At 36.5% G+C, this 20,409-nt stretch overlaps 1 protein-coding gene across 6 annotated transcripts in view; it reads right to left on the bottom strand.

Moving 5' to 3' along the window:
- KIAA0586 overlaps positions 1 to 20,309 on the bottom strand; it is a 107,346-nt gene extending 87,037 nt beyond the window's left edge. For 3 of the 6 annotated variants that reach the window (XM_081048845.1, XM_081048846.1, XM_081048848.1), the window contains exons 1-7: positions 20,185 to 20,309; positions 19,445 to 19,738; positions 18,457 to 18,527; positions 15,500 to 15,569; positions 14,454 to 14,523; positions 2,214 to 2,388; positions 1,209 to 1,430 (exon numbers count right to left, since the gene is read on the bottom strand). In XM_081048845.1, the coding sequence (XP_080904971.1) occupies positions 1,209 to 1,430; positions 2,214 to 2,388; positions 14,454 to 14,523; positions 15,500 to 15,569; positions 18,457 to 18,527; positions 19,445 to 19,703 (867 nt within the window). In that variant the 5' untranslated portion in view covers positions 19,704 to 19,738; positions 20,185 to 20,309. The remainder of the gene's footprint in view (positions 1 to 1,208; positions 1,431 to 2,213; positions 2,389 to 14,453; positions 14,524 to 15,499; positions 15,570 to 18,456; positions 18,528 to 19,444; positions 19,739 to 20,184) is intronic. The other 3 variants (XM_081048849.1, XM_081048850.1, XM_081048847.1) reach the window with 2 other exon arrangements.
- Positions 20,310 to 20,409: the final 100 nt, after the last annotated feature.

The following is a 20,409-nucleotide window of genomic DNA, read 5'->3' as shown; positions in this document are numbered from 1 at the left end:
TACCTAGCCTCTCACTAGGTAACATGCTGCACACTCAATTTTAGTTATGCATGGAGTAGCTACTAAAACTTTACATTTCATGCCCATAATCATTCCAATAAAAATACTATCTTCATAAGGGGGAAGGGGGTGGTAAAAGAAGGAAAAGGGGGTCAAATACATGGTGATGGAAGGAGAACTGGCTCTGCGTGGTGAGCACACAATGCAATATATAGATGATGTATTATAGAATTGTATACTTGGAACCTATATAGTTTTACTAACCAATGTCACCCCAATAAATCTAATTGAAAAATTAATTAAAATCCAAAAATAATCTTAACATTTAAAACTATTACTAAAGGCTCTTATGAGATTTTGTAGCCAAATGAAAAATTCCATGAAAAATATACTATCTTCAACCACATGAAAGCTCAAGACAAACTATTAAGAAGTCTTGAAAATACAGCATATTAATGTTCACTTTGTGATAATATAGTGAGCTATAATAAATGTATTTTGTATATTCTTCTGAATGCTATATTTTAATTTAATGTTTTAAAGTTGCACATTAATAAGAAAAAAAAGTATACTGAGTTCCTGAGTGCTGGGAATTATCCCAGGAACTGGAAATTCCACAATAAATAAGAAACTATACTATCAACTTCTTGTGAGGGTAACACTTCTTTTTATAAGAGCTCAGTGCCTCATATTCCAAAGATACTAAAAAATGTTCATTTATTTAAGTATTAATTGAAGAAACAATATGTATACCAGATGGTTCTCATCCACAGTGTGCATCAGATTGATTAGAGAGCTTTTGATTCCCAGACCCCACCACAGACCTGCTGTCTCAGAATCTCTGAGAGCTACAGCAGATGTGTTTTTATAAAGCTCTCCAAGTGATTCTGATGCACATTCCCAGGCTAAGAAACACTGATGTAAACAAATAATTTCAATGTGATATAAGCACATTTTAAATGGTATGATTAGAAATACCACAAAAGGAGAAGCCAACTATAAGCAGAGGTCTTACAGAACAAGTGACATCTGAACTAGAAAACGCAGAGTTCTCCACAAAGAGGGGAAAGAATGATGAACAAGCAAATCATTATTTAGGAACTAAAACTGTTACAATCTAATGAGCTATTGCAATAATCAATGAATATTAGCTTGGAGATCCAAGTGACAAAAGACCATGGGACATGTGCTGACTTTGTTGGAGATACCTGAATATCTATTTGTTGTTGCTGTAATTTTTCAAGATGCCTAATATGCTGCTCCATAAACACATTCATTTGCTTTTCATGATCATGACAGTGTAGTTTCTCGTGTTTATTCTGAATGCTTGTTTGCTGCTCTGTAACACGTTGTAACTGTTTATCAGTCTCCTGTAACTTATTGAGTAATTCCGTAACAGAATTGACTTTTGCTTCCAAATCACTTTGCACCTAAAACAATACAAATATCAAAAGATAGCGAAAACATGCTCAATTACTAGAAACATTATTTAAAGCAACTGGGATTGAGAAATGATCAAACCAGATTTCACCCTCTAAATCTTTTTATGCCTTTATTTTTAGAATACAGAAAGAAAAGGCACAACATTGCTATCCCTAAGTAGATCTTTTCTCTCATAAAAAAATAAATTCGCCACATACAATTTTTATATGCCAGAAATAAAATACTTAAATGGAAATTAAAAAGAAGGAAATAGCAGAACAAAGTAGCTTCTGTTACTTCACTAATCTCAGGCTGTTAGGTCAGCAGTCTGGAGTTCTAGTCTTGGCTCTGCCACCTGTTTGTTAGCTCTGGGACCTGTTCCTCCGTATTCTCAGTCTGACCTATTTCTCGGTTTTCCCATTTACAAACTGTGGGGGTTGGCACACATGATTTCTAAAGTCCATTCTAGCTCTAAAATAAGGATGACCGACTGTCCTGGATTGCCCAGGACTGAAGAGTTCCCAAGATGAGATGTTTTCAGTGTTAAACTGGGAAAAGTCCTGGGTTCTCCAGCGTTATCACAGCAATGAGGTTAGGTAAGTATCACAACTCCTGGGAGGTAATACACAACCACGAACAGGAAAATTCTTTCAAATTGAGAGCAACTATACAATGTCTCTAGTCTATACAATGTCTCTAGCTGGACACAACCATTTATAGAATCAGCTCCTAATAAATATTTTCACATTTTACTAAGAAGTTAGGAATGAATATCAGGGGAGAAAAAATACTTTTATCAGTGGAGCTGCAGTTGCAATGGCGGCAGCAGTTGCTGCAGCCACAGTTGTAGCTGAATCAATAGCACTGGGTGAAGTTCTAGTCTCCTGAGTAACAGCGTCCTTTTCTGTGCTTGCATCCTCTAAAAGCTGTACCTTTACTTCCTTAAAAACAGGCATGCTTTGAGCTCTGTAAATAAAAAAAGGAGTAAAAATATTTTCAGTAATCTACATTGAACCATTTCAAGAAATACCGATGGTGGTAATCTGCTGTAAGTAGGTTTTCCTGATTTTTTTAAAAAGTAAATCCCCTGGTTTTCCTTATCAGCATCTTATCAGTCATGTGGTTAATGAAATCTAGGAAGGCTCAGGTGACTAAATGCTAAAGAAATAAGAAGATAATCCCTTGAAGGCAGTAATATTTCAGAAAATAAGACATATGTGAAAAAGACACGGGCACAACTGCAAAGATATGTAATCAAGAAGTACAAATTTAAAACATGCAGAAAATCTCTAAGAATCCAAGTACCAAGCTTTACCCGCAAAAGAAGATAACCCAAGAGGGACTGTTCAACTGCTGAAAAAAATCGTTTTGAATTGCAGCTCATTTAGATTTAATTAACAAATATCACAAAGTATGTTAAAACAGGCATAAAACGCACTCTAGTTAAAGAGCTTGAATTAAAAATAAGGTTAGCAAATAGATACATATTTGCAATAAAGTATTTTAACTAAATACTAACAATAAAAGACTGGTCAATTTTGCTCTGTATTTGGCCTAAAGAAGACAACAAAACAAACCACTGACAAAACTAAAGAGCCCCTGGTGAAAGAGTCTAAGTAAAACAGGCAGGAATGCACTCCTGTCCCCGGTGCTGGGTTTCCACTCTTGATTTTTTTTTAAATAATTTTTTATTTTTCAATTGCAGTTGACATACAGTATTATAGAAGTTTCAGGAGCACAACATAGTGATCACACAATTTTTTTTTTTTTTTATGGAAGGCCCTGCCTCTCCATGACCTGTCTTGGATGCACCCAGGGCAAAACCAGCAGCCAAGATGTAGCAAGTTTCCTGGGATGTAAGTCAGACCATTTCTAGGGTTCATTTGGATGGTGTCTCAGTCTGTTCGGGCTGCTAAAACAGAGTACCATAGAATGGATGCTTTATAAACAACAGAAATTTATTTCTTAGTTCTGGAAACTGGGAAGTCCAAGATCAAGGTGCAAGGAAATTCAGTGTTTGGTGAAAGCCCGCTTCCTGGTTCATGGTCACTGCATTTTTGCTGTGTCCTCACATGGTAGAAGGCACAAGGGAGTTCTCTGGGGTCCCTTTTATAAGGGCACTAATCCCATCCATGGGAGCTCCACCCTCATGACCTAATCACCTCCGAAAGGCCCCACCTCTGAATCCCTATCATATTGGGGGTTGGGTTTCAACATAAGAATTACTGGGGACCCACACATTTAGTCCACAGCCAATGGTGAGCTGGAGGGACACCAGGTCTTAGTAATGGCCTCCCTGTTCTGGGGTCATGATCACCAAGTCCTTGATCATGGCTCTTAGGGAAATGATGCTGACCCTGGGGGCTCTGGGCCTGATATTGATTGAGTCAGAGCTGAAAATACTCTGGGTCCTCTGAACCATGATGCATGGGGGCTGGGCTCCCTTACTGCCTATCTGATGTGCAACAGCTACTATGAAACGGGTAAGGCAAGAGTATTCTTGACAAGTAATTTTCTGTGTCCGGGTGAGGTTTGACCCAGCTAGGTAGCGGAATCAGACCTCTGCCAAGATTTGGCCCATGGAACTTCTGGAAAGGCAGACCAGCTGAAAGGCGACTCGCCACCCAGTGTGGCCAGGCCAGGACATGACTTGGTCAGCTCCTTAGGACAGTCATCGAGATATCTACCCAACTGAGATGCTTGTGATGTATAAACATCTTTGGTGAAGTATTAATATTTCACTTTACTGCCTTGTGGATCTTCTTGGGCTAGTAGCTCATGTTAGAGCTTCTCAAAATGCCAATACACTGTGTGGTCCTTGCCTACTGCGTTAGTTTGCTGGGGCTACCATAATAAAGTACCATAGACTGGTTTAAACAACAGAAATATATTGTCTTATACTTCTGGAGGCTGGAAGTTCAAAATTAAAGTGTTCGTGTGGTTGCTTTCTGGTGAGACCTCTCTCCTTGGCTTGTAAATAGTTCGCTTCTCTCTGTCCTCACATGGTTTTCCCTCTGTGTGTTTGTGTCCTAATCTCTTCTTACAAGGACACCAGTCATACTGGATTAGGGCCCACCCTAATGACCTCATTTCTACCTTAATCACCTTTTTTTTTCTTGTCTTAAAAAAGGTTTTTAAATTTTTCAATTATAATTGACATTCAATATTACTTTATATTAGCTTCAGGTATACAGGATAGTGGTTACACATTTATACAATTTATGAAGTGAACCCCCCAATAAGTTTAGTACACATCTAACACCATACATAGTTATTACAATTTTACTGACTATATTCTCTGTGCTGCACTTTACATCCCCGTGGCTATTTTATAACTACTAATTTCTACTTTTTGTTTTTCTCTTTCTTTTTTTATTTTTTTTAGTTTCAGGTGTACAAAACAACGTAATGGACATTTACACCCCTCACGAAATGATAACACCCCTCCCTCCAACCTACTACCCCTCTGATATCATATATAGCTGTTACAATTCCATTGACTGTATTCCCTATGCCGTACTCCACATCCTGTGACTATATATATATATATATTGAATTATAGTTGACATTCAGTATTATTGAGCTTCAGCTGCAGGTGTACAGTGCAGTGGTCAGGCATCTACACCGTCCATAAAGTGGTCTCCCTAATAAGACAAGTGTCCACCTGGATAGATACTTAAGAGTGGAATTGCTGGGTCATAAGGTACTTCCATTTCTTGTTTTTTTGAGATACCTCCATACTGATTTCCATAGTTGCTGCATCAATCTGCAATCCCACCAACAGTGCATGAGGGGTTCCCTTTTTTTTTTCTCCATATGCTCGCCAGCACTTGTTGTTTTTTGATTTATTGATGATAGCTATTCGGACAGGAATGAGGTGGTATCTCATTGTGGTTTTTGTTTGCATTTCTCTGATGATTAGTGACATTGAATATCTTTTCAGATGTCTGTTGGCCATCTGTATGTCTTTAGAGAAATGTCTCTTTATGTCCTCTGCTCATTTTTTAATTGGGTTGTTTTTTGGTGTTGAGTTGGATGAGGTCATCGATTTTGGAAAATAACCCCTCATCAGAGGTATCATTGGCAAATATCTTCTCCCATTCAGTAGGCTGCCTTTCTGTTTACTGATGGTTTCCTCTGCTGTAAATAAATTTTTTAGTTTGATGTAATCCCATGTTTATTTTTTCTCTTCCTTTCCTTGCCCGAGGGTACATTTATATAACTTACAAGTGCTCACCCGATAAATCTAATACCCACAGAACTCCATACATAATTATTACAATATTATTGACCATATTCCCTATGCTATACTTTACATCTCCAAGATGACTTTGTAATTACCAATGTGTACTTCTTAATCCCTTCCCCCTTTACACCCCCAAACCACTCTCCCATCTGGCAAACATCAGCATGTTCTCTTATTGATGAGTTTGTTTCGTTTACTTTGTTCATTAGATGGCATTTGTCTTTCTCTGTCTGACTCACTCCACTCAGCACAATACCCTCTAGATCCATCCATGTTGTTGCAGATCCATGTTGGTGAGATTTCATTCTTTTTATGGCTGAGTAGTATTCCATTGTACATATGTACCACCTCTTCTTTATCTACTTATCCATTGACGGATACACAGGCTGCCCCCACATCTTGGCCACTGTAAACAATGCTCCAATGAACTATGGATGCACACAACCCTTCCAAGTAGTGTTTTGGGGTTCTTCAGATAAATACCCTGAAGTGGGATTAGTGGGTCCTTCTTTGTCTCTTGTTATGCCTTTGCTTTAACGTCTATTTTGTCTGGTATAAGTATTGCTACCTCCCTCAGCTTTTTTTTTTTTAAAAGAAAGGGTTTTTATTTATTTTTTATTTTTTTTTACATTTTTTTTTGCCTTTGTGTGTGTATGTGTGTGTTGAGAGCCCACTGGCCCATGTGGGAATCGAACCGGCAGCCTTCAGAGTTAGGAGCACGGAGCTCCAACCGCCTGAGCCACCAGGCCGGCCCTCCCTCAGCTTTTTTTGTTTCCATTTTCATGAAATATCTTTTTCCATTTCTTTCCTTTCAGTCTGTGTGTGTCTTTTGATCTGAGTGAGTTTCTTGTAGGCAGCATATGTAAGGGTCTTGTTTTCTTATCTATTCAGTCACCCTATGTCTTTTGATTGGAATATTTAATCATTTACATTTAAAGTAATTATTGATAGGTATGTAGTTATTGCCATTTTATTATTCATGTTTTATCTTTTTTTCCCTCTTCTTCTTAAAGAAACCCCTCTAACAATTTTTATAATACGTGTTTGGTGTTTGCCAGCAGCTACAATATATGAGTCTCCATCAGCCTGGCTGATACTGTTCACCCTGCCCTGGTGAGTCCCTGAGACTCCACTACACTCACCTTGTGGACCTACGCAAGCTGTTTCCAGTGGTTTTTCCATACAAATGTGCTGTCTTGGCTTATCCTGTGTACTTTCCTAAATTCTCTCAAAAGTTCACAAAACCCAAACAAGCAGCATCTGGCCTCGGCATGCCCCATACCTCTTTCTGAAAAGCCCCAAACCTGGCACTAGGTGGCAGCTGGCTTTGGTTCACAGCTTGGTTTCTCGAGGCACCACCAAGCCCAGAGAAGGTGGAGGCCATCTGCAGATTGCTCTGTGGCTCATGCCAGGTGGCCCCAGGCAGGGCACAGTCTGCTGCTGAACTTGGCCTATGGCAGGGCCCCTCCCTAGGAGGCCCTGGAGCCAGCACACCCGTGGCAGGCTTTACACTGAACCTGAGCACCACCTCGCCAACTCTGATGACAACACACCCAAAGGGCGGACTGGGCAGGCACCAGAGACCTGCTACAGCGAATCCTGCTCCTTAGGGTCAGCTACTGCACAACAGCTCCTCCACTGAAGTCATGGCCAGTCCTCACAACCAATCAGTCTGAGGGTGAATCCCTCCCATTAATGTGCAAACAGCAACCAAGGCTCAACTACAACAGGAGGGCACACACAATCCACACAAGGAAAACACCTGCAGCACCCAGCTCAGGGGACCAGGGAGACTGTGCCCTGCGCCTCACAACACACCTACCACCTAAGGCCACTCTACTAAGACCGGGAAACATAGCGGCCCTACCTAATACACAGAAACAAACACGGGGAGGCAACCAAAATGGAGAGACAGAAAAACATGTCCCAAATAAAAGATCAGAACAAAGCTCCAGAAAAAGAACTAAACAAAATGGAGACAAGCAATCTACCAGACTCAGAGTTCGAAACACTGGTTCTAAGAATGCTCAATGATCTCAGGGAGAACTTCAACAAAGAGATAAGAAACATAAAAGTGGAGCTAGGAAACATAAAGAAGAACCAGTAAGAAATTAGGAACACAATAAATGAAATAAACAACAGAAGGAATCAACCGTAGATTAGATGAAGCAGAGAACTGAATCAGCTATTTAGAAGATTAAGTAGCAGAAAACACCCAAACACAACACCAAAAAGAAAAAAGAATCCAAAAAAAATGAGGAGAGTTTAAGGGGTCTTCGGGACAACATCAAGCATACCAACATTCACATCATAGGGCTACCAGGAGAAGAGAGAGAGCAAGGAATTGAAAACTTGCTCTCATTTTTTGAAGAAATAATGACGGAAAATTTCCCTAACCTGGAGAAGGAAACAGACATACAAGCTCAGGAAGTGGAGAACCCCAAACAAGATGAACCCAAAGAGGCCCACACCAAGACACATCATAATTAAAATGCCAAAGGTTAAAGACAAAGAGAGAATCTCATAAGCAGCAAGAGAAATGCAGTTAGTTACCCCAAGGGAGCTTCCATGAGACTGTCAGCTGATTTCTCAACAGAAACATTGCAGGCAGAAAGGGAGTGGCACAAAACATTCAGAGTGATAAAAATCAAGGACCTATAACGAAGGGTGTTCTACCCAGCAAGGCTATCATTTAGAATAGGACAAATAAAGAGCTTCCCAGACAAGAAAATGCTAACGGAGTTCATCAACTCCCACCCCTTGATTTTTAAAGAATGTACAGAGAAGCTCTTAACACTTACTCCTCTTTGATATTCCCTCATTTCCATTAACAGCATCATTTTTCTCTCTGAGCATTTTTCTCTTTCTCAAAATTTTGAAGTTATTTTGACTTCTCCATCCTCCACTCAGCTTCTCATACTCAACTGAGTCATCAAGTCTTGCCAATTATTTCATCACAATTGCAGGAATAGTGTCATAGAATTATAGAAGCAGGGGGGCCCAATAGACTATCTATCCTAATTTCCTAATTTTACACATAAAGAAACTGAGGTCCATAGAGGTAATGGGACTTACTTGATCAAAGTCACAGAACTAGTAAGCAGCAGAGTTAGGGTCCAGTTCCCAGAGATCTTCCCAGGACACCTAGCTTTCTCTCTCAGAATAGCATTTCTCCCTTATTACTTCTCCCTCTCCTGTAAAACACTGCATCACCTCTTGCCAACTATTTTCATTCTTCTAGTTTTTACTTGCTTAAACACTTCCCACACATATTTCTCCCACACATATTTAGATTCAAAAATCTAAAATTGCTTCTTATAGACAACTGAATATACTAATTTCTTCTGTTTGGCCTTCCACACACTCCATCCTCTAGACTTGCTTTAGCTTCCTATATATACTTCTTGATACTTCACAAAACAGCTCTCCAGAGTTACGCTCCTCACTGGCTATACCACACCACTGCCACAGCTGCCTCCATGCCTTTTCTCACTGTTCTCTCAAGCTTCTTCTACCCACTTACTATATCTTTCCTCTTCTTTAAGATCCAACATGAACCTCACCTTTTTCAATAAGCCTGACTATAACACTTCCTCATGATCTTTCCCTTCATTAACACTTTCGCACAAAATTGATGCTTGACAATCAGCCATGCTATTGTTTAAATGTCTGTACAGTTTAACAATATACTGAATGCAATTCTGTTTCCTATGAGTTCTAATCTATTCCTCCATATATGTACATATTAGTTCCTCAACTAAACTCTAAGCAACTTGGGATGGGGACAGCAGTGGGGATTGCGGGGGTGGAGGGGGCTAGGAGGGGGACTTCTTTTACACCAAACAGCAACTAACAAAAAGCTAAACACATAGCAGGTGCTCAATATACATATACTTAACTGCCTGAGTGGTGTACTAACAAATATAATTCAGACATTCCCTATCTTTCAGTATACCTGTGCGAAGTCTGAATGAGTTACCCGTTAAGATCTCTCATTCTACATTAATTGGCTAAATGACCAACAAGAGAAATATTAGAAAGCTAGACATCAACTTCTTTATAGGCTTTTAAATTTTATTTTTCCCAACTATCAAATTACCTAAATGCTCAATGTAGCAAATGTAAAAAGCTTCTAAGTGTAAATTACTAGAAAATGCACATAGCTCTCCCGTTCAGAAGAAATTACTTCTTTCTATTAAAATATAGCTAACGTACAATATTATATTAGTTTCAGGTGTACATTATAGTTATTCAACATTTATATACCTAAAGAAGTGATCACCAGAAGTCTAGCAACCATCTGACACTGTATATAATGCTTTCACAATATTATTGACTATATTCCTTATTCTGTACATTACATCCCCATGACTTATTTGTTTTATACCTGGAAATTCGGACCTCTTATGCCCCTTCACCTTTTCCCCTCATTTTTAAATTTTTCAATTGCAGTTGACATTCAATATTATTTTAGATTAATTTCAGGTGTACAGCATAGTGGTTAGACATTTATATAATTTAAGAAGTGATCTTCTACACTAGTCTTTTACTTAGAACGTTTTTCTTTAGTCTAAATCCTCTGAATCTGGCAACTATCCCAATACTATGCTGAAACTGCTCTCACGAAAGCCATTAATGATTCCTCTTGCTCAATTCAGTGGACACTTTTCAGTCCTTATTTTTCTACTTGGTTTTGTTAACACCATACCGCCCTACAACTCTGGACAAACTTTCTGAGTAGCAGTTAGTAGCTACCTTGCTCTCCAAATATTTTTTAAAGGTCTGGTTTTCTCAGTCCTACCCTATGCCATCTTTCTTTTCACTCTCACACTCTCACTGAGTCACTTTAACCATTTCCAGAGCTTAGACTACCATCCACACACTGATGACTTCTGCATCTGGATTTCTAGCTTAGGTCCCTTTTGTAAACTTGACCTTTATATTCAATTTTCTAATGGACATTTTTCACCTGAATGTCTCATAGGCAACTCAAATCCCTGTCTACATCTGAAATGAAATTTGTTCCTCCAAGGATTCCCTTTCTCAATGAATACTACTGACCATGCATACATTTATACAAGCCAAAAAGCTGGGATTCATCAGTTTCTTTCAATATCATCCAACTCTGGCTACTCCTTTCCAACCCACCATGATTCCCACCCTCATTCCACCACTCCTCAATGTATTCAGGACTAATCTCACCCATCTCTCAAAGAGATCCCTGAAAAATATGAAGCCAAGTGGTCTCCTGTACTACAGTCCATTTCCAATCTATTCTTTGATATTGCTACCTGAGTGAACCTTTTAAGAAATATGTATCATACTTTAAAACTTTTAAATAATTTGCCATTTCTTTAAAGTTCAAACTCCTTTAGAGGAGTTCATAATCTGACCCCTTGCTTACCTGTCCAGTCACATTCACAGAGTGTTCTATACACTCTGGCCAGACTTTTCATTCCTAAAGGCTCCAGTCTATTATTACCTTTTATCATTATAACTTGAGAGCATATTATAATATCAAATAGGGCAAATTTGCCATCATTCCATTTTTGTTTTTCCAAAATTAGCTATTCTCAACTGTGTGTATTCTATATGTATGTATTCTTAAACATATGTATACACACACACACACACACACACACACACACATATATGTATATACATGTATGTAGATGAAATTTGGTAAAGTGATTCTAAAATTAACCTGGAAGTACATACAGTTGAGAATACCAAATTTCATCTATCATTTTCAAAAAAAAAAACCAATCAAGTGACACGGACTACAGAGGAATTTATTTCTTGAGACATAATTAGTCTGTCTTTTAACCCAAGATAAGAATCATTTTTCTGATTCAATTATTATTCCCTATATTATTCCATTGCAATTACCTTTTCAGAGGCCCTTTCAGTTTTCTTTTCTTGTGATTTTTAGTTCAAGTACAGAATCGGAGACTGAACCACCCCTCATGCCCTACGTTCCTCTTTGTTATACCTTTACAAACCCCAGTATGCAAACTCTTCTCCTAATCCCCATATCACACATTGGAAATTGTAGGCTAAAAAAAATGCAAAGAGGAAAAACAACCAGCTGTGAAACTGACTGGCTCAGACCACACCTTTGTGGTTTAGAGATAGTATTTATTTTCGTTAGTCCTGCATTTCCCAGAGCATAACATGTATACTCTGGATAATTAGGTAGAAAAAGAATAAACTTTTTATTTTAACAGTTGTGTATTTATTTTAATTACATTATTAGAAATACTGATTTTTCCATTAACAAAATATAAAAATTTCCTTTCTGAATAAGGAGAGAGTTCAAAAGTAAGTAAAAATTCTTCCTGTTTCTAAAGGATCTTCCACTCTGCTCTGATTCAGGAGTAGAATATATTTAGCCTAAGACTATGTATCTCATTTTGTCCCGACTACTAATGATAAAAATAATAAAAATTGCCTCCAAGTAGTAGATGTATTCTTTCATGTTTATCATGGTGTTGTTGCCAAGGTTGGTTTTGTATTTCATTGGTATTTCAGATAAAGTTTGGAGGGAAGACTTAGGTGGAGTAGCAGCCATAGTCTCCTTTCATTCCATCCATATATTAAGCTTGCCCCTTTATCAAATCTTGACCAGGAAAAACTCTCAGACATTACCCTTAGTAATATTTCTACAAATATATCTCCTCAAGCAAGGGAAACAAAAATAACTAAATAAACAAATGAGACTATATCAAACTAAAAAGTTTTTTCACAGCAAAGGAAACCATCAAAAAGACATCCTACTGAATGGGAGAAGATATTTGCCAATGTTACATATGATAGGTGTTAATATCCAAAATTTATAAAAAATTCATACAACTCAACACCAAAAAAACAATCCAATTAAAAGATGGGCAGAGGACATGAATATACATTTCTCCAAAGAGGATGTACAGATGGCCAATAGACATATAAAAAGATGCTCAATGTCACTAATCATCAGAGAAATGCAAGTAAAAACCACAATGAGATACTACCTCACACTTGTCAGAATGGCTATCATCAATAAATCAACAAGTGCTGGCAAGGATGTGGAGAAAAGGGAACCCTGGTACACTGTTGGTAGGATTGCAAATTTGTAAAGCCACTATGGAAAACAATAGGAAGGTTCCTCAAAAAATTAAAAACACCAGCAATTCCACTCCTGGGTATTTATCCAAAGAAATCGAAAACACTCATTCAAAAAAATATATGCACCCCTATGTTTACTACAGCGCTATTCACAATAGCCAAGATGTGGAAACATTGAAATGTCCATCAATCGACGATTGGATAAAGATATTGTGGTACATTTATACAATGAATATTACTCTGTCATAAAAAGAATAAAGTCTTACCATTTGGACCTAGAGAACATTATGCTATTTGGAATAAGTCAGACCGAGAAAAACAAATACCATATGATCTCACTTATATGTGGTATCTAAAGAACAGAATAAATGAGCAAACAAAACAGAAGTAGACTCATAGGTACAGAGAAAAAAATGGATGGTTGCTTACATGGGAGGGAGTTTGAGAGATGCGGAAAGGTGAAGGGATTAGAAAGTCCAATTGGGAGTCACAAAATAGTCACGGGGACATGAAATACAGTATGGGGAATATAATCAATAATGTTGTAAAGACTATCTAGGGTGTCAGATGGGTACTGTACTTATTGAGGAGATCACTTTTTAGATTATATAAATGCCTAACCACCGCTCTGTACACCTGAAACTAATATAATATTGAATGTCAACTATAATTAAAATATACATATACATAGTGTCAAGGGTATGTAAAGTACAGCATAGGGAAGATAGTCGATGGTATTGTAATAGCTATGTACAATGTCAGAGGGGTAGTAGACTTAGAGGGGTTATAACTTTGTGAGGGGTGCAAATGTCTAATCATTATGTTGTTCTGTACATCTGAAACTAAAAAAAAAAAAAGAAAGAAAAGTAAAAATGGTTAACATACAATAAAAATCTTGGCCAGGAAAAGCCTAAATATTCTTTGATGGTAAATAATAGGTATTACTGTTTCCCCAAAAATAAGACCTAACCGGACAATGAGCTCTAATGTGTCTTTTGAAGCAAAAATTAATGTAAGACCTGGTCTTATTTTACTATAATATAAGACCAAGTATAACATAACATAACATAATATAAATATAATATAAATATAACATAACACAACACAACACAACATAATATAATATAATACCAGGCCTTATATTAATTTTTGCTCCAAAAGACGTATTAGAGCTGATTGTTTGGCTAGGTCTTATTTTTGGGGAAACAGGGTATGTATTTGGAACTACCTGACCACTGCTACAAGTAGTATAGTGACATAATTAAGACTTCAGGCTCTAAAGGCAGACTGCCTGTGTTTGAATTCCAGCCTAGTGAATACTTGTTAAATGACATAGGGAAAAATCAATCTCTCTGTGACTCAGTTTCCTCATCTATAAAATGGGAATTCTGTAAAATTGGGATGATAATGGAATCTATTTCATTGGATTTTGTAAGTATTAAATGAGTTAATGCACATAAAGTGATTAGAACAGTACCTCTTCTATAACCGTTAACAGCTATTGAATACTTTGTATGTGACCAGTACCATGAAAAATACTTTATACGTATTATCACAAATATATATTTCACACATTGAAGAAAAAGTTTTTCCTATGTCTAAAGTATAAATGAAACTGATTTTAGAGAACCAAACAGAAACACAAGAAATGATCCACCGATTTTCTCTAAGTGAAACTTACTTTTGCTTTAAAACTGCTTTTAGAGCATCTTTCTGTCCCATGGTGTATTGAGAAATAAAGATGTCATCTGCTGCAAAATCAAGACACAAAAATATACTTCAGATTCCTAAAAATTTATTAAATTTTAATAAGCTACTAACAAAACCCTCTTTTAACTAAGAGAATATTTAAGAATTCAGCAATAGGGTTTCTCAATTTAAAAAAGGCAATGGGGGAAAAACAAGAAAAAAAGGCAAGGAATAAGTTAAGTGACTAAATAACAACAGTCATAACCCAAGAACCTAGGGGAAAAAATTGTATCAAAAAAACTTGGGGCCAAATTGGAAACATTTGGTTAAACTCTGAAGAAAAAACTGCTTAGAACAAAATAAAACCAACTGCTTAAAAAGAAGCCATTAAATAAAATTTTCAAAGCACAGTTCTAATCTATTATTTTACCAAAGACAATCCAAAACTTGAATTCAGAATTTATAAATAGGTTTCTAATACCAAACCTATGCAATAGGTTGGTAGTAATAAAATCACCTTTACCATTGCAAATCTTTCTCTGGATTTTAGAGAATCTATTAATAGCTAATTTAGAAGAAAAAACTAATTAAAAATAAAATAAGAAAAAAACTATGAATGTCTAAAAATCAATGAATGTCTAAAAATCTAAAACTATCCTTATGAAGGAAATTCTGACACATACTAAAACACAGATGAGCCCTGCAGACATGCTAACTGAAATAAGTCAATCACAAAAGGTCAAATACTATCTGATTCCATTTATAAGAGGTATAGTAAAATTTACAGAGACAGAAAGTAGAATGGTAGTTGCCAGGGGCTTGAGGGAGGTGGGAATGGGGAGTCCGAGTTAATGAGCAGCCCAGAGATTCAGTTAAGGAAGATGAAAAAGTTCAGGGGGTAGACGGTGATGACAGACGCACAACAATGCGAAGGTACTTATTACCACAAAACTGTACACTTGAAAGTGCTAAAAATGATAAATTTTATATTACGTGTATTTTACCACAATAAAAAAAAAATCAAATTTATCCTTTTACCTTTTTGTCTGTTGCTCTCTTCTGTTTTATCCAAAGGCAACCCTTGCATTGCAACATCTTTAGAAAAATCCTTCAGGATATGAAAGGAAGAAATGAAAGGCTAAATAAACTTTATGATTTATCACATATCAAGTAGTATTTACTAGCTATGTGACTACTGTATTCTGGAAGGCAGGACTGTGTGCTTTGTATATTTAATTCCCAGCACCACCACAACGCTTAGGTACCTGGAAGCTACTCAAGGATTTGTTGAATGAGTGAGTAGTGAGCTGGCAGACAAGTGAGTGATTGTGTCAACGAACAAACAAGCAACTGGAGCCCTGAAGTTCAGACTCAAATCTCAATTTGCCACTTCTAGCAGAGCAAGGTATGCTGCATCCCAGTTGCCACAGGTCAATGTGAAAATTCAATTCACAGTGAGTCCCAAGGAGTACATAAAAATGGCCAACGCATGGCACAACATCACGAACTAACCACAGCATTCTTTGTCGCTGGGTCATATTGATCTCAGAAGGCTTCTCTATATAGGTGACACCTACTGACAAATAGCTTTCTGTTCACATTTGTCAACTCTAGCCTTCATCTCTAAGATTCTATTCAGTGTTAAGATACTATGACTTTTTAAGTACTAGATTCTTTCAACATTGCTATTCACCTGCCTGAGATGCACCTTTTCTTTTTTTCAGCTACATCAGAAAAGGGAAAAGCATAAAAAGAAACCGATCCAGGCTATTGGCTGATAACATGTGTTAACTTTCTAAATATAGCCAGTGAGACTAATAATACAGTAAAATGCATCTGGAAAATTAACACGATGAACTCCTACAATTCAGTAAGAAAAAGCACAGCATATAATATGTAATACATAAAAGAATAAATGTAAATAACTATATATGTGAAAAAAATTCTGCTTTACTACTAATAAGAGAAATAAAAAATAAAACAATGAGATGCGATTTTTACATGTCAAATGGCAAAGATTTCTTGTTTACTTTTTTTTTGTTGTTGTTGTTTACTTTTAATGGTCCATATTGGTAAAGCTAGGGGGAAATAATTCCATTCACTACCTTGCTGGAGAGAATATGTATATAAACATTTTTAACAGTTAACACATAGCTCTTTATTACATGTCAGGTACTGTATTAAGCACTTTAAGTACATATGATAAAAATGAAGCAAAAAGAGGTTAACTTGCCTAAGGTCAAACAACTAGTAAAGAATCAAATCCAGTGGAGAGAACACATATTGGTACAATTTTTCTGGAGGCAATTCACAAACATTTCAAAAAGTGTGCATATCCTTTGATCTAATAATTTTATATCTAGAGATTAATTGTAAGGAAATGACCCAGGATATTCACCAGAATGTTTATTACCTGGTTGTTTACATTATCAAAAACTGGAGGGAAAAAAACCTTTTCAAATGACAGAAATATGGACAAATAAACTACGGTATATAGATATAGATACTTATATCTATCTATCTATCTATCTATCTATCTATCTATCTATCTATCTACCTTGAAATTCTATGACCCCATTAAAAGTATTTAGAAAAAATATGATATGGATAAATACCCTTAACACTACTTAGTTATATGTGTGTGTGTGTCTGTATACATATATGTGTGTATATTATATGTAATATATACACACATACATATATATAATTTCATAACATACACACATAGAAAAAGAACTCAAAATGGTTAACAGCTGGTGATTTTAAGTTCTGGATTTTTTTTTTTTTGTATTTTCTGCAATAAAATGTTTTTAAGTTTTTACTTTCTTTCTACACATGTGTTAAGGAGTAGCCCCAAATAGAAAAAGGGACATCTTATCTTCTGGTAGTAGGAAAAAATATGTAAGAACGGGAGCAGATATAAATGTGAGCATGTCAGGAACAAACACCTTTAGTTTTCTCATTAAAATAGTAAATCCACAGCATAATTTCAGCACTCATTTATGAAACAAAAACATGATGTATAGAGATTGCAGTTTGTGTTCATGGCAAAATGATAATGAACTAAGTTTGCTTTGCAGGCATATTTTACATTAGACAAAACTGCACAAAACAAGCTGAGCCCATATTAAATGCAATGGAATGCTGCCTGACTGCCTTCAAAACAAATGTCACTCATTTACCTTCAATTATATGTTAATAGTGCATCCGTAGGTCTGAGAAATTATTCAGATAATGGAATCTGAATAGCATTAATCATTAAATAAGGCATGCAAAAAAAGGAAAAAAAACACCAACCCAAAGGTTAGGCTCAGGGACCAAATATGGCCCTTAATTATACATTTTTACTGTGAGTTTTTGACAAAGTTGACGATAGTTTCAAATTCATTTAGTTTACCAGCTTCAATTTTCAAAATATTACATTGTGAAAGTGTCTTCTTTACAGACTTGTCAAATTGACAATACATAGGTAAATATTATGATTAATGGTCAAAGTCTAATTAGACGGCATGACCAAAACATTGTATTTAATCACCAAATAATTTCAGCATTATAAATAAAAAGGTTAAAATGAGAATGTCCTGTTTTTGTTTCTTAAAGACGCCTCAAAAAAACCCATAAAAGACCTCATAATAGTTTGTATTATGTATAATCACACATCGCTTTTTTTTAAGTATGTTGCTACTATTCCTTTAACTTACATAATTCTCTGGTTTAGAATACCTTTTCCTTAGATAATACAGAGCTTTTTTTTTCAGTTACTGTGTTTCTTTCAGTGATCATTATCTTAACTAATGGATATTTATTATTCTATAGAAAGCTTTTTTGTTAATGTCTCAAACATTATTCGAGTCATAATTGTATGGCAAACATTTCTCCTGGTAAGGGAAATTTAAATAAAAACAATGCCTGTTGCTAATCAAATGTAATTTAAGATCACATTGTTTGATAATACTGAAAATTTTAACATGATAATTAAGAATCCTTTTGCTTACACTTTCTGACACGGTGGGATTTTCTAATGGATGCTGGTGATAATTTCTAACAGAAGTTAAGTCTGATGAACCTAATGAAACAAAGAAATCAATTTTAGTGATTTTCAAATCAGAACCTTACATTTAGAAACTGTACAGGCATGATTCAACAACTATAAACTACGTATTAATGCAAGACCTAAATTGGAAGCCACTTTTCATGCAAAAACTTAAGAAAATGAAAGGTTTTACAACTGATATTTTGGAAAATATAGGTCAGTACTGACAATCAAGTCAGATAAGTATAAAATGTTTTAAAATATATCATTAAACTGTTGCATTTGGACAAACGAGGGATGAATCATTTGCCACGAATAAAATATGTACAAGATATAAAAGCATGACTTAACAGCAGGCCTAATGATATGCTGTACCCAAAATCAGCAACACTATAAAAGCATTTTTTTGTACATATATTCATTAATTTGATCCCTGCAATTAGCAGTGAATTGGGTAAAGCATATGTTATCTTCATTTTCACTGAGCTCCAAACAGGTTAAGTGAATCGGAAGGTGGACACCATCAAATGACAGATGTTGTGCTTTTCTACTATGCCAAACGGGATAGCACAATCCAAACAGAAGGCAGAGCATTTGGTAAGAAGCCCTAGTAGTGAAAAATAAGCTCATTATACAAGTTGTGTGTCCATCACAGATGTGAACAAGAACAGTGTACAAAAACCACACAAAGAAAAAACACAATAGGAAATGCTGAAGTTTCATTCATTCAATACTTCCATTCAGTACTATTGGATGTAGAATGTGCCTGGCCATTTTCCCAGGGAAAATGGTCAGTTTCCAAACACCTGTACTAACTAGAAATATCTTACGTTTGTGAATTTAAATATTAAAAATCCTCTAAATTATGAAACACAAAAAAAGAAATGAAAACAAAGACTAAAGATGTACAGAAATGAAAACCGGTTGAAAAACTATTTGGAATCACATACCATGCAACGTTCCATTCAAGCTAGTCCCCGTTCTAACGAGAAGACGTTTATTTGCAGACAACGCTGGAGGGACACAGGACAACTCATTTTTCAGCAAAGCCAAGTTATCGCCCCGATTTGGAGAAACTACCTCACGGAGCCTCTTCGCTGGTATTTTAAGTGTTGTTTTCTTTTCCGGGACAAACTCAGAGCCTTTCATATTATTTATAACAAAACTAGTCCCACCGTTCTGGATAGAAAAACTTTCTTCTGGGTCCATAAAACTTCAGCACAAAATTTCCACCGCTTTGAGGACTGGGGAGGGGGTGGGGTCAAGAAGAAGTGGGGGGAGTATGATAAAGAAAACGTGACTTTCAAGTGATTTTGAAATATGCAGTCATCAACTTTTAAATAAAACACTGTCTAAACAGACTATGCACAAAGCTAGACGTTTCAATTTTGGTATGTAATCCAGCATAGAGACTAGCACACTATTTTCACCCATTTTTCGCAGTCTATTAATGCACCATGTCAATGAATCTGAAAATGGGGATGAGAAGAGTGGCCGCATGAGCAATAATAACCATAACAGTGCATCCCCCAACCCGAGACTGGGCAGTGCAAAACCAAACAGAAATGGAGGCGGAGCTAAGATTTGTTGAAAAGAGAGGGTCAAGCAGGTAAAACCGAAATGCTATTTTTTTTTAAATCAGCCACATAAGAAACTTAGTAGCTTTGCTCAGACAAACAGTCTTACACACCCCTCCAGATGCAACCACGGGACACCTAAATTCACCCCGCCGCGTCTCCAGAATGCCCGACCACCGCGCAGGCACCGGTCTGACGACAGCTTCAGTTGCTCGCGGGTTAACACCCACTTCCCTTTAAGCCCGCCCTTGATACACAACACGCATGCGCGCCAAGAAAATTGTCTCAAACATCCAACCAAAAAATTTAATGCTTTCTGGTGCTCTTCCATCCCTTTC

This window comes from Rhinolophus hipposideros (assembly GCF_964194185.1).
Source record: "Rhinolophus hipposideros genome assembly, chromosome: 5".
In the NCBI taxonomy this organism is placed as follows: Eukaryota; Metazoa; Chordata; class Mammalia; order Chiroptera; family Rhinolophidae; genus Rhinolophus; species Rhinolophus hipposideros.
The sequence above is the reverse complement of the archived record's forward strand: the minus strand, read 5'-3'. Positions and strand labels throughout refer to the sequence as shown.